We start from the raw sequence: 14,909 nt of genomic DNA, 5'->3' as shown, positions 1-14,909 counted from the left end.
TCAATTTCCAGTTAAGGGGACATACCTGGGTTGAGGGTTCAACCCCCAGCTCCAGTTGGAGTACCTGTAGGAGGCAACCAAAGCATGAAAGCATGTGTCTCTCTCACATTGATGTTTCTTTCTCTCTCTCTCTCTCTCTCTCTCTCTCTCTCTCTCTCTCTCTCCCTCCCTTCCACTCTCAATGGAAAAATTTCCTCAGGTGAGGATTAACAACAACAAAAAATTGACATGAGTTTTCCATAGTGGAGGAGACAGAGAGTGTACAAATAAATGAATACAAACATACAAATAGCAGCGACAGGAACTCTGAAGGGAAAGAGCACGGTGCTGTGAGAAGGGCAGGGAGAGCCTACTTCAGAGTCTGTGGCTTCTCTGAAAAGGTATTTGCACAGAAGGTACACTGAGACCTGCAGTGTTTGCAAAGGAAAGAGAATGAGTAGTCACCAAGGAGGACTGTGTAGGGAGTGTCCGGGGCCCATTGAATTGACAGGGACACCCATTTGTGTGGTGGTGTGCACACTAGCAATACTGAGCTGTCGACTTGGAAAGAGCCAATCTGTGAGAAGGTTCATCCGTGCTTTGGGTCTTGCTGGAATAGAGCAAAGGAGGAAAAGAAAAACAAAGGATTTGAGAGCATATAAGGGAGATTTGATCATTATCATCTAAGTTGGATGAGAAGAGAAGCGAGAAAAGGGAGGAGGCTCTTGGATAGGTACACTGGTAGGTTTATTTGAGTCAACATTGACCTTGGTGCCTTCAGCTCCTGGAGAGACCGCTGTTTCCTGTCCTTGCCTGCAGAGACCGCTGGTCACGCTGTAATAGAACCAGCTGGAGTTCCCCAGTAGACTGTGAACTTCACGAGGATGAGGACACTATACCCTGTGTTATATCCCTAACAGTTAGCACACAGCAAAAGTTTGTGCCCGAGTTGACACACAGCAAAAATTTGTGGGGTGAAAGCAAATTGAAAGCCTTACTATCCATGTTGTCTGGCGGTCCTTTGTGGGCTGCAGGTAGAGGAACTGTGGAGGTTTGTGAGTCATCTGAGCAGTCAACGATTCCCAAAATGGATTTGGCTGGACAAGGACTTGGAGAGGTTTGGGAAATGGTGGTCACCGAGGAAATTGTTTACTTGATTATTTACCTGGCGTCAGCCTTCAAACCTCACCGTATTTTTCAGGCTGTCCGGAAGGAAAGAAAATGGAATTTATCACCAGCCTCCTGGATGCCCTCACCACAGACATGGTGCAGGCCATTAATTCAGCAGCGCCCACTGGAGGCGGGAGGTGAGAATGTGAGCAGGACTTGGGCCCAGCGGGGAACATGGGGCCCCTGACTTTCCCAGATGCTGTGGAGACTGGGGAGGGGGTTGAGTAGGGCCAGTCCTTCTTCCCTGCTGTGTTTATTCCCAGAATTCAGAATAGTGCCTGGCCCATAGCAGGTGCTCAATAAATATTTGCTAAATGATTAAACAGCTGGAAGGGTGGGTGGATAGGTGGAGGGATCGCTGTCTGATACAGAGAAATATATCTTGATAAGGCCTTTTATCTTGGTCTCAGAGGTGGATACATGGAGTGATAGTCCTCCATGGCAGGAAGGAGGATGGCATATGATGGAAGCAGGGAGGGCAGGGAGGGGGTACAGAGCACTTGAGTTCTCTTTGATGCACACACGAGCGTAAAGGAAACCACATCCGGGCTCTCCTGCCTCCGCTCAGGGTCTGGCAGTTAAAGCTGGACATCAGCTGAGGCCAGTGGGAAACAGTCCTACTCAGGACAGTGGGAGAAGGGACAAGAGGGATGCTGGACAGTGCTGAACGCAGGGTGTCTTCCCTCCCCACTCTCCTGTCAGGCATGGAGATTTTAGTTTTGCTCAAACTCTAACATCTCTGCCCTCCCCTCATGTAAGCTCTGCGCTGGGTTCTGGGGACATTCGGGGACAAGGGCACAGCTCTTGGTCTGGAGGAGCTCCTGGAAGAAGAGATAGCTAATCACGTGGTTGCACTTTAAAGTCAGTATAATAATAGAGGCAGATAAGGTGCTGCAGGGACTCAGGGGAGGGAGGGCATGTGAGAGAAAGCTTTACACAGGAGGCGACGTTGGAGCCACCTCTTCGCTTACAAATGGGAAAATGCTCCGACTTAGATGCACCAGGGATAAGGGCATCCTAGCAGAGGGGGCCGCAAGGGTAGTGAGATATGAACAGGTTAGGTCCTTGTGGAAGGAATTGCAAGAAGCATGGCTTACATTGGGAGGCAGGCTGTGGCCAGGCAGGAGATGAGACGGCAGAGTTGGCCGGCATCCAGATCATGCTGGGTCTTGTGATTCATGGGAAAGAGGGCAGCAGCCAGTTGGGACAGGAAGGCTACCCAATGGTCAGTGTGAAGAGTGAGGAAGAATGGACTACAGCTATGGGGAAGGGATGATGTACTGAAGCTTTAGGAATGAGATCGATAGGATCTGAAGACTTCTCAGATGCAGGAAATGGAAGTGAGAGAGATGTCTTACTTCCTTTTCTGGTCTGCTAGCCTGACCTAGAGGGAAAGCAGTGCCACCCAAATCTAAAAATAGACAAAGTAGAAGGGTGTCCCTAGAAACGCCTGTGGCTGGTGCGTGGGTGGGGGCTGGCCTAGTGTCTTTTCATGGCAGCCGTTCTCAATGAAGGCATCTTGGATGATTGAATTATCCTCTTGGTCCTTCCCACCAGGGCTTCACGAAGCAGAGTTCTCCCTTAGATCAGTCCTCCCATGGCACCCAACTAGCCTTTATCAGTCCCAAAGGCCGAGTTCTGAGATCCCAGCTGGAGGACTGTGCTTGAGTCCTTTCTTCACTTGCCCTGGAGAAAGGCAACTGTGTGGGGAGGTAGGATGGGACATGTGAACCTCCTGGGCCTTCTGTGGTCCCTCCAGGAGAGACTGTCTTTATTGTGGTTTCCTCCTTCCTGCCCAGTGTGGTTACTTGTTGATGGCCTTGCAGGAAGAGGCTGGAATGTGGCTGACTTGGCATTTCCCAGTCCCGCCCTCCCGCACAGCTGGCCGGGCTGGCCCCGATGCCACATGCAGCTCAGTTGGTCTGCTTGGTTTGGCTAGTGCCTCTGGGCCGTCCCATCTCACCTTCTACAAAACTGCTTGGGACAGCAGAACTGGGCCCACGATCTTGGCCGAAGCAAGTTTCCTTGTGGTAAATGGGGCTGGCTCTCCAGCTGTGCATTGCAGCCAAGGCCTGGCACGGCTCAGGCCCCAGAAGCAAAACTGAAAGTGCTGCAGAAGGGTGGCACCTGCCACCTCGCCACCTGGGAGAAGACTCATGGAGGCCAGTCCAGGGGCCCCTGGCTCTAGCGCAGTGGTTCTCAACCTTCCTAATGCCGCAACCCTTTAATTCAGTTCCTCATGTTGTGGTGACACCCAACCATAAAATTATTTTCGTTGCTACTTCATAACTGTAATTTTGCTACTGTTATGAATCGTAATGTAAATATCTGATATGCAGGATGTATTTTCAGGGGTCGCAAACCACAGGTTGAGAAGCGCTGCTAGCGGGTTTCCTTATCTCTGGAGGCAGGAGTCAGCAGGACAGCCACCTAAACAGCCCAGAGGCAGGGCATTTTACTGTGTCTCTCCCACCACATCCAAGGATACTTGAATGCCCTACATACCCAATGGGCCCTTTTAGTAGAAGTGGAACTTTACCTGTAGGGAGGCTGTGGCATGGACCAGCAAATTGATGCTAAGTGATCTGAAGGGACCATTGCACTCTTGAATGTAGGGTCTCCAGACCCTGTCTAACCAGCTTTGAATTCCAGTAGTCCTGGTCTCCAGTGGGTATCATGTGTGCACGTGTGAGAGAGGGATTCGAAGTTTGATGCCAGTATAAGCCTAGAGCTGGGAGTGCAAGTTGTCAAAGTATTGAAAGGATACTGTAGAAAGCTACAAGAGCGGGGGGTCTCAGTAGGGAATAGCCTGGAGGTGGGGGTACATTTGGGGAGCCTAACTATGATGGAAAGGGCTCCAGTCAAGACCACTTAAGAGATTCTTGGAAACTCTGGGAGGGGCCCTCCTGCCCCACTCCTCGCTCTGTTGGGAAAACCTTAGCTCCCCTTAGTTAACAGAGGCCTCCTGTCTTCCACTTGTGAACACGGCTGGTTTGGCTGGCCCAGGACGCTCAGCAGATTTCGGTCTTAACTAAATCTTGTGACGCTTGGTAGGTCTGGGACTTAAGGCTGTTATGAAGCCAGAAACCTGATTTACATAGTTTTAAACCAGATGCCTTCAGAGTTTTCTTTTTTCTATTATGTTTTGTTGGAAATATGGAAACTACCCCGAAATCCTCCCGTGTTACTATGTTTTGTCTCACCCCATCTTCTTCTGGAAGGTTCATGCTTAAACCTTCTTCGGGTGTGGTGAGAATCTCCTCCCTCTAAATCAAGGGTTCTTTACCTGAGTCTGTGACCTTGGACGAGGTTTAGGGGGTCCATTAAGCCCCTAAAATCTACAGAGTCCTGTGTGTGTGTGTGTGTGCGTTTTCTTAGGGAGAGGGACTAGAGCTTACCGAGGTTCTCAGAAGGGTCCACCATCTCCCAGAGCTAAGAAACGCTTGCTTTAACTAGTAAATGCATTGGGAGCTTGGCCTGGACAAGGTGTTGGGTTCCAAGGTAGGACCTTAGCACTGACGCTTCCCGTGAAGAGCCGAGCTCTGTATTTGAGGGGGAGTGTGAGCGTCTGGAGGTCAAAGAAGTTCAGAGCCGAGAGTCCTACGCCAGCTGGGAGGAGGGAGGACAGGGGAGGACCTCAGCTCCACAGGCAGGCTGGGGCTGTGTCCGTGTTACAGAGAGAAAGGGGCATTGCTTGGTGGGACCGCAGAGGCCTGTCCTCTGCAAGTGTCCTTGGAGCCTCCAGGGGTCAGGTCAGGAGGCGGACCGGGGAGGCCAGCAGTCAGAAGTCATGGCTGCTCCAGGCTTGAGGTTCTGGGCAGCAAGGAGGGCAGGAACATGGCTCTCTGAACAAGGGAGACAGGGCAGGGAGGGAGAGTCAAAAGAAAGGGAGGGAAGCCTGGTCGGTGTGGTTCAGTGACTTATGAACCAGGAGGTCACTGACTCCCGGTCAGGGCACATGCCCGTATTGTAGGCTGCATCCCCAGTAGGGGGCGTGTAGGAGGCAGCTGGTCGATGATTCTCATCAGCGATATTTCTATCTCTCTCTGAAATCAACTTTTAAAAAAAGAAAGGGAGGGACAAGGGAGCAGGAGCGAAATGACTAACTCTCAGCATGGGAGGGAACTCTTAGGAGTTGTAAAGTGAGAAGAGAGGCTTCTTGCTACAAACGAACCCAAAGGTGGTGCAGGGAGCTCCATCAATGGAGGTGCTGAGAACTGGGCCGGCCGGAGCCCCAGGAACACATGCTGGAGGCAGCGAGCCTCTCCTGGCAGGGCGTCCAGGCGGGATGACCTCATTCCTTCCCGTCTCAGCGACTGAGACTTTATTATTCCAGCCTCTAGGTAGACATTACGCTATGCCGAGCCTAAAGGTTAGCTGCCTTTGCCTGGGACGCTCATGCCCCCCCAGCCAGAGGGGCCTACCCAGCCCCAGCTGCCCTAGAGAACCCCCGGTGGGAGTAACTGGAACACCTCTCCTGGGGCTCCTCCACTGTGGGTCCTCCCTCGAGTTTAGGGGCTGCAGAGACAGGCGGGGCCCTCCCTGCACTGTGAGCATCCTGACAAGGACTTTTCTGCTGCCCACCTGGTACACCCTGCAGGGGCAGGCTTGAAAGTGAATGTAGCAGGTAAAATAGACACCCAGGTACCTGTACTGGCAGAGACAGAAATCTGAGCTCCGCGTTGAATAACTGCAAGGCCTGTTCCAAAGACCTCCCGAGCCTGGCTTCCAGGACAGACAAGCGATTCCCAGTGAGCCCGAGGCAGCCTGTCCCTCCACCTTCCCAGGTCCTCCCGCGTTAAACCTGTCAGGATGAGGCCCTGCTGGCAGATCCACTAATTGCGCTCTCTTGGAATCAGTCCAGGGTGCCCAGGGAGCCTGCCCAAGACTGCAATCCACTTAATGAGGACTGGGCACTTAGCGGTAATGAAACTTCTTTTTCCCTAAACGTTGAGGTCACTTGGGGGTAGGAAGCGGAGGGAATTTGCTGGCTTGTCCATAGGGGAGGGGTTAAGGGTGGTCCCCTACTGTCTGGAAAACTCAGCAAACCCCAGCGAGGAGCCCCAAGGCGTTGGCAAGTGCCCTGAATATTTTTCTTGCCAGGCCCGGCTGCAGAATGTTCTGGCAGGCCCCAAGCCCCTGAGCTAGGACCCCTTTGGAGCAGTGAGCCCCTTGGTCTTGCTTCTGACGCATGGTGGTTACCTGTCTGCCCCAGCGCCCTACAGACTAAGTATTTGGATGTGTGGACCCCCCCGAGCTCAGTCTTACGCCCCTTGCCAAGGGAAGGTTGCCCAGGAGTTTGAACACAGCGGCCTGGGCCCACCCTTGACCTCCTGCCATTAAACTTCTCTGTTTGTGTCCATACTCACTCCTGTGGCTCTGGCCTTCTGGTCAGAGACCTCAGTCTCCTCCTGGGATAGACCCATCACTGGCTTTAAACGTTTTAAATATTAGCTAGCACCCCAAGTCCTTCTGGGGAGAAGATGAGGCATCAGTGAACAAAACGATGGGTGAGCTGCGCACGTTACAAGTACAGACAGTGTCACTGTGTGGTCACCACGTTTGTGGCTGTGAGCCATGCCTGCTACTGTGCCACAGTCTCTAGCAGGCTGTCGTGGTTCCTCGGGTCCAGTGCTTCTCAGCAGAGCCGCCGGGGTTCTCGTTAGCATGTGGCACGCCAGGCCCACCCGGGACCTCCTGGCTCAACCTTCTCTGTGGACTTGCTTCTAGCAGGTCTGGGATGGCCAGTTTAGAGCCTCTGCTTGTGTCCCTCCTAACGGCCTTCTCTCAATGCCTGTGGGACCTGACAGTGATGGGCCACAGGAACGTCACACTTCACACCGAGTTCTCCCTGCCTGCCTTCCTGTCCGGGGCTCTGTGTCGCTGAGACAGTGAGCAGCTTGGGGCCAAGGCTGCACCTCCCACTCTGGAAGCCCTCCCGGGACCTGGCCTGGCGCTCGGAGCCCCCTTTCCCGTAGTCACATGCATTTGAGCCACATTCATACATGTTCATGTGTGAAGAGCAGCTTGTCTGGCAGGGAACACTAGACCAGGAGAAGGACAGTTCAGGTCCAGCCTGTGGTTTTCTCAGGTGAGTTAAAGCCAGCCAATATGTCTGAGCACCCATCTTGTACAAGAACGGCTATGGTAGAAAGTGAAGCAGATTCATGTGATAAAGTCACCCACTGGACTTGAACCATCCAGGCTGGAGACTCAGGCTGGAGAGGATGGCTTGATTCTGTACAGGCTGAGCGGGTCTGGGAGGTCTCTGGCTGGAGGAGCCATGTCTTCCTGGCTGCCCGCAGCCCACCACCTGAGCTACGGGAGAGAATCTGGTGGGGCTGATGGTTCCTACGGCATCTGAGCCGTGCTCTCTGGGGTGGGGGTGTCTGCCCGTGGCCCAGGTTCTCAGAGCCGGACCCCAGCCACACCCTGGAGGAGCGAGTGGTGCACTGGTATTTCAGCCAGCTAGACAGCAACAGCAGCAACGACATCAACAAGCGGGAGATGAAGCCCTTCAAGCGCTACGTGAAGAAGAAAGCCAAGCCCAAGAAATGCGCCCGGCGCTTCACCGACTACTGTGACCTGAACAAGGACAAGGTCATCTCGCTGCCCGAGCTGAAGGGCTGCCTGGGTGTGAGCAAAGAAGGTGAGTGCTCCCCCTGGGCTCTTGGTCTTCCAATACGTGTCCCACCAGGCTCAGGGACCAAGGGCTCTCCAATCAGTGGACTCCCAGCTACTCATTTATTCAGCTGTGTCCTGGGAGGATGCTATGCTTCATGCTAGATGCTTACACACTGGAGGAAGTGATGAACAAGGTCCCCATCCTTCCTCAGATATGCAAATGTTTACAGATGTTGTGACAAGTGCTGTGAGAGTGTGTTAGGATAGGCCAGGTGCAGACCCACACATGCAATGGCTCAGCACAGTGGAAATTTGTGTCTCTTCCACGTAATAGTTCAGCATGATTCTAAGTCAGTGTGTGTGTGTGTGTGTGTGTGTGTGTGTGTGTGTGTGGTGAGTAGGGGAAGGAAGGAGCAGGGATTGCTCCTTACTCTGAAATCCCGCCTAAGAGTGACTGTGCCATCTTTATCAGGTGGCTTCCAAGGTCACCATGGGGTCATCTGCATCCCCAGTCATGGGTAAAGCATGGAGCAGTGCACGTGGGGAGTTTCATGGGCCAGCCTGGAAGTGACACACGTCACCTCCCGTATTTCACTGGCCAGAACTCAGTCACTGGACCACACCCAACAGTAAGGAAGGCTGGGAGCCCAGGAGGAGGAGGAGGAGGAGAGGATGGAGTCTGGCCAACATCTAATTTTCCCTGTCACAGGCAGACAAGTACAGAATATCGTAGGGACATAGGTAGAAGCACCTCCATCAGCGTGGGGCCAGACGGCCTTGGAAAACTTCTTGAAGGAACTGATGTCGAAACCAGGGATCCGCAAACCCTGGATGTAAGCCCAGTCTAGTCTGTGGCCTGTTTTCATATAGTCTGTGAGCAAGAATGATTTTTGTATTTTTAAAGGGATGTATTTTAAAAAAAAAAAGATGAAGGAATGACAGAGACAGTACATGCCCCACAAAGCCTAAATTACTTGCTATGGAGTCCTTCACAGGTAAGTTTGCCAACCCTGGTCTAAACCAGTGCCTGAGGAATGAGTAGGAGCTGGCGAAGCAGACAGGCCAGGTGAGGGGAAAGGAAGAGGGCAAGTGCAGTGGTGAGGACACCGAGGGGGAGAGGAACTCAGAGGTGTGAGTGTGGCTGCAGCAAATGTCTGAGGATGGCAGGAGAGGGGCGGGGCAGGAAGCACGGTGAGTTTCAACTTTATAAGGTTAGTAGGAAGCTGTTGAAGGGGCTCAGTGTGAGAAACTAGCGATCAGTTTTGCTTTAAAAAATTATTCTGGCTGCAGCGTGGGACACAGAATGGAGATGAACAAGGTCCAGTACCCAACAGGAGGCTGTGGCATCGTCCAGGCAGGAGGTGGGGGAGGCCCAAGTTATGAGAAAGCCAGTGGGGATGAAGAGAGTGGGTGGGTTTGAGAGAGGCAGGACATGGTGGCTGAGTGGAGATGGGGATGATGGACAGCTGGACGGGGGTCCATTCACTGAGGTGGGCGGCATAGAAAGGAGAGCAGAGCATGCATAGGGGCCAGGGAAGGCACCGAGCATGTTAGGGTGTGTCGAGTGGGATGCGCCCGAAGATGAGACGATCAGTAGAGCAGGTGAAGGGTCTGGGCTGATGGTACTGACTTGGGTGATGCTGACTTATTTGAAATGCAAGCTTTGGGAAAGGTGCGGTCACCTAGGAGGAGACCCAAGGCCTTGTCCTTGTTCTAACCCTCAGTGGATGGTGTAAATGCGGGGACTGCATGGGCAGTGGCTGAGTCACCATAGGTATCCAGTCTCAGGACCTGCCCCCTCCATCTCTGGGTTTTGGCCCCGGTTCTGGGGCGAGTGACCGCATCACTCTGGGCACTTCCATCCGGTGAGGATGCCACTTTGTGTCCCCAGAGTTCTGGGAGTCACCAGTGTCATGGTTCACACCCTGCCTCTGCTGCAGACTAGCTCTTTCACCACACACACACTACTCAGCCCCTCCGGGCTCCAGTTTCTCCATCAGTCAAATGGGAATAACTATAGCATCTACCTCGTAGGGCTGTGGGGCCGATTCAGTGAGACAGTGAGTGAGAGCATTTATCGCAATGCCCGAGACATTGAGAAAGCTCAATAGAATGTCAGTATTACTGTTCTTCTTCATGAGATTCCTGCCTCCGTCAGTAGCACTTATCACACTGTATTGCACTCTACTGTTCGGTTTCCCCTGAAAGCCATGGACTGTGCCTTTTCAATTTCTTACCTCTAGCATCGTGCATGGTACCTGGTAGCAGTCCATTAGAACCTTGTCAAATGAGTGAATGAATAGATGAGGGGGTTGTCCCTTGTGGTGACATCCTGCTTCGACACACGTGGAATCTGTGCTTTTTTCACAGAGCACATGCAGAGGCCAATATTGGAAAGAGACCACCCAGTGTTAGTGTAGACCCAGGCCTAGCCAGGAGCACTTCTGAGCAGAGCAGGGATGGACACACAGAGATCTGTAGCGGCTCTGCCCTTGGTCTCCTGCCCATGAGGGTAGTTATGGTCCACACAGCGCCCAGGCCTAGAGGAGGCAGAGTGTGGTGACCTCGGGGCCATGCAGTCCTTGCTGGGCACCAGGTGTCTGACAATCCTGGCTGCCGCACAGGCCCTGAAGGCAGCCTCCAGCTCTGCCTCTTACCAGCTCTGAAATCTTTAGCAAGTTACTTACACTCTCCGAGCCTCAGCTTCCTCACATGCAAAATGGAGATGATGTTATTTACTTCATAGATTTAACACGATGGTGCATGTGAAGAACTTAGCCCAGACCTGGTTTGTGGTGAATGCACAAAAGCAAATTAGTAGTAATAGGGGCACACACCCACGGACTGAAAGCAACTTCCCTGGTCCCTCTGCTCTAGGAGCCTCGGAAGGCCACTTGGGTTGATGGTTGTAGGGAATGGAGCCCTTGCCTTCGTCATCTGGTGTCATGTGCTGCCCTCTGGTGGGATGAGAGGGGCTTGCATGCCAGATGGGGGCACGGAAGGGTTTGGGGAAGGATGCAGTGTCTGGGGGTGAATGTAGCTTTGGGTCTGCGGGACCAAATTTTTTGGAAATGACTCCTGAACACGGGTATTTTTAGCAACCAGACTCCTCACTGGGAGCAGAATTCTCTGTGGCAGAAAAAAGGCCAGGCCTCTTTCTTAACTGGCCCTTCCCAGTTTATAAAGCACCTTTGTCAGGAATATTGTCACCATCCTGTGAGACAGGCAGGGTGGAGACTAGTTCCTCCATTTTTGAAAAATGGCAACTTGCCCTTGAATTGCCCTGGATGCCGCCTGCTCTGGGTCAGGCCCCTGTTGCCCGCTGCCCTCCTTGGTGGTTCGTTAGCAGAGCCAGGTCTGAGTTTGTTTCGCCACATAAAAGCTGTGCCATCTCCAAGCCTCCTATGGGGACAATGTGACCATTTTCTAACTATCACATACAATTGCTCTGAGGAATGCATTACTGGACTTAGGTGAGGGGACTAGCGCGGGTGAGCCTCACAGGGCGAGCTGGTTGCTGCTGGCTGTGAGTCCCTTCTAGTCTCAGCGGGTGGGCGGGGCTGCGGGAGCCTCTAGGTGAGGAGGTCTCAGCTCACTACTGGGAGAAGCGCTGCTGGCTGGAGTCCATGAAAGATGGCTGTGCCACTTCCCAGCTGCCTGTCTTTCCATGTAGAATTGGCTTTACCAACATCTGCCCCGTGCCCTAGCCCACCCCGTGTCCTCTCCCTCTCAGGTCTTCAGGAAGGTTAGCATAACTGGAGGCACATGGAACAGTGGGCTCACTTGGCCAGTGGGTGAAGTGGATCCCACAATGCTTGATACTCCTCACAGCCCTCTCTCAACCTCCACAGATTCTCGATCCTCAGGGCAGTCCTATGAGAGGCAGAGCAGGAGCAGCAGGGCCTTGGTCCTAACTCCCATTCTTCAGACTAACCCAGAGGGTGGCGGACATGCATAGTCACATGACTCCAGTCATATGACTCCTGGTGTGCTGCCTCCCAGCTGCCCACTCTTCCTTTAGAAGACCTGGGCCCCGCAGGAGCCTTCCTGTGGGGCGGAAAGGGAGTTACAGAACACACCTTGGACTCTGGTCAAGTCACTCAACTGCTCTGAGCCTCAGTTTCCAGATATGTCAAGTAAAAGGGAGGGACCAGGTGGTCACAAAGATGCTTCCACCTCTGACATTCTGTGTATGCACATGTCCATCGGCACCAAAGCTCTTCTGAGCTAACAGAGAGGCCCCCAGTGGGGCCTGGCCTGATGGAAAAGGGACTTTGTTTAAAGGTGTAGACTACCAATGAGCTCACTCAGGCAGAGCAGGGCTGCCGACACCCACAGAACGGGAGCACAGTGCAACCCCTGCCTCTTTCCCTCGTCCACTTCCTTCTGGGGCTGGAGGGGATGGAGAAGAAGCTCTGCCCGTTTCCTGGGTCAAGGCCACTCGAGCGTCATATGTTCCTATTTGTTGCAGGTGGTAGTCTTGGCAGCTTCCCCCAGGGAAAACGAGCAGGCACAAACCCATTCAGTAAGTTGCCTTCTTTCTGGGGTCTGCTCTATGGGCCCCCTCACACAGCTTTGGTACTGCAGCAGGAGTGGAGGGATTGGCCAAGGCCCGGGTGAAAGGCTGGTATCTGGGACGAGTGTGGTTTGTGCAGAGAGCAAGCCAACCTTGTTCCAGTTGCCATGTGATGATGCCTCCTGGTAGCAGAGAATGGGCTGGTGAAAACATGGGCTCATCGGCAAGCCTAGGCTACCTGTGTCCTGCCCCACCCCATATCTAGCAGCAGGTGGAAAAGGCTGCTCTTTGGGGGAAATGGATCCATGCAGTTGGCTTTCTCATAAACCCAGCTCTACCTTCTTCTTGTTTATATCGCCCCTTCTCAGTAGGACGCCTCGTCTAAGAAGCAGAAAACCAAAGGGCAGGTGGTGAGACCCGGGAGGCAGGACGGATCACCAGACGCCTGACCTTCGACTTTGCCACGGCCCAGCCACATCCCATGTAACATGAGTGGTGCCCACCCTGTTTGCACTTTTAATAACTCTTATTTGCGTGTGTTCTTTTTGGTTTCATTTGTAAACACCAATATCTAATACCACAGTGGGAAAAGGAAAGGGAAGAATGATTGTTTATTCTCTCTCTTATTGTAAGTTTTTGGATCTGCTACTGACAACTTTTAGGGTTTTTTGGGGGGGTGGGAGGGAGGTGTTGCGGGACTGAGAAGAAAGAGATTTATATACTGTATATAAATATATATGTAAATTGTATAGTTCTTTTGTACAGGCATTGGCATTGCTGTTTGTTTATTCCCTCCCTCTCCCTGCTCTGGGTGTGGGAGCTCCGGCCACACGGCCCAGCTTCCTACAACCCAGGGCTGAGTCCCCAGCCCACCTGCATTCTGTTTGGAAACTGACCCCGTGTGCACATGGGTGGGGCCCTGTGATTATATTGCAGACTCCCCCAGTCCTTTCTGGTGGGAGGAGGGAATCGCCCCACGTCGTCGTAGCTGTCAAGGTTGGCAAGCCACATTGCCAGTTGGCTTCTCAAGGGAGCTTGGGTTGGGGGAGAGGTGGAGGGAGGGGAATAGGCAGCTCAGACACCAGTTCCTCCTGTTACCCAGACCCCCAGGTGGCCCTGGGCCCATAGGCAGGCCAGAATTCTAGTGACCCCCTGTGCAGATGTCCTCAGAGGATTTGCATCAACATTTCTCCCACATTTAGTACCTACTCTGTAAAACATGAGAGGGAGGGCAAAGAGGAAAAAGGCACACAGTGGGGCTCTTATTTAGAGGTCAGTATTTAAGCAGCAGAAGGAAGAGGACAGAAAGCATCATTGGTGAATGCAGGGCCCGCAGAAGGGCTCCTCCCCTGCAGGCCCATAGGGGAGGCTTCTGAGACCTGGCCCTCCTAGGCTGCCAGGTCACACTGGTTGTTCCCTCCACTCTCCCTGCCCCTGCCATCTCAGTGACCAGCGCAGCCAGGGGGAGGAGTGGGGTCCTGCACCTTGTAGGTAACCGAATGGTTTTCTTTTTTAACCCTGAGGTTCTTCCTGTTTCCTCAAATGCTTTTAAGGGCTTCCAGGCTTGAGGCCAATTCCAGCGGGACCCTGACCTTGTGCCTCCTACTTCTGCCTCTCCTGGAAGTGCAGGAATAATAACCCAGTTGGGGGAATACTGGCCTTGCTTTCGTCAGACCTTTTCCCAGGGTTCCAGTGCGGGCTGCCCCGCCTTCGGGCAGAGCAGCTTCCTCTGCCCAGGTGACCATGCCCCCTCAGACAGAGAGCAAGTGACACTTAGCGCCTCATCCCAGGAGCAGCTGTGGCAGCAGGGAGGGAGGGCGGGTCCCCCGGGGCTTGCTCTTGCCAATCTGGCCTTCCTTGGCATCGCGTCCCAATGTTCCCATAGGTGCACCCACCTTGCAGACGGTGCCACCTGGGTCTGGAGAGCTGGCCCCTCAAGGCCTGACTGGGGGGAGGGCCCTCTGGGAGGAGAATGGCCTTTTTTGACATGGTCTGAAGGTTCTGGCTGTCCTGGAGGAAGTCCTAGAGTTCATCTCCAGATGACTGGAGGCCCTATCCCAACATGAGGACATGGGGACATGGAAAGGCAGCCCTCGCCCATTTCCACCCCGAGAACTGGGCATGCTGGCACTGGACGGCCCTGCCAGGAGACCCAGCCCCCTTCTGGGCCTGTAGGAAGCATTCAACACGGAGAAGGTGCCTCCTGGAGAAACCCAGCTCTCCCCCAGGCTTCCTCCTCCTCGCCTGTGTAGCTGTGCTGTGTGCTTTTCCTTTGTGAGGAGGGAGGGACACTATTTGTAGCTTGTTTTATGACAAATAAAAATGGGTAAACCTTGGTGGCTGTTGCCTCTTTCTTTGGGTGGCTTCTGGATGCAAATAATTTCCTAAAAGGTCCAGTTGTCCCCGGCTCGGGTGCCCTCCACACTGATCCTAGGAAGTCCCAGCGGCTGGAGGGAACCCAGATGTGGCCACGAGGTGGCACCAGACTTTGTTGGGAGGACACTGACTGGTCCCCTTGCCCCTGCCTACACTGTCTGTGTCCTCTTTGTAATTCTCCTTCTTGCTTCCACCCCTTCAGCTGCCCCCTCCAAACCATCCTGGAAAGTACAGAACGTCACTG

At 53.3% G+C, this 14,909-nt stretch overlaps 1 protein-coding gene across 5 annotated transcripts in view; it reads left to right on the top strand.

Annotated features, from left to right (window-relative positions):
- Positions 1–14,625, top strand: part of SMOC1 (SPARC related modular calcium binding 1) — a 135,082-nt gene extending 120,457 nt beyond the window's left edge. For 2 of the 5 annotated variants that reach the window (XM_070417411.1, XM_070417393.1), the window contains exons 10-13: positions 1,181–1,286; positions 7,554–7,798; positions 12,245–12,298; positions 12,658–14,625. In XM_070417411.1, the coding sequence (XP_070273512.1) occupies positions 1,181–1,286; positions 7,554–7,798; positions 12,245–12,298; positions 12,658–12,674 (422 nt within the window). In that variant the 3' untranslated portion in view covers positions 12,675–14,625. The remainder of the gene's footprint in view (positions 1–1,180; positions 1,287–7,553; positions 7,799–12,244; positions 12,299–12,657) is intronic. The other 3 variants (XM_070417402.1, XM_070417430.1, XM_070417419.1) reach the window with 3 other exon arrangements.
- The last annotated feature ends 284 nt before the right edge of the window (positions 14,626–14,909 follow it).

The sequence above is a fragment of the Myotis yumanensis genome, unplaced genomic scaffold (genome assembly GCF_028538775.1).
Source record: "Myotis yumanensis isolate MYYU_CA2020_CCGP unplaced genomic scaffold, mMyoYum1.0.hap1 SCAF_1, whole genome shotgun sequence".
Lineage (NCBI taxonomy): Eukaryota > Metazoa > Chordata > Mammalia > Chiroptera > Vespertilionidae > Myotis > Myotis yumanensis.
This window is presented reverse-complemented; position numbering and strand designations above follow the sequence as displayed.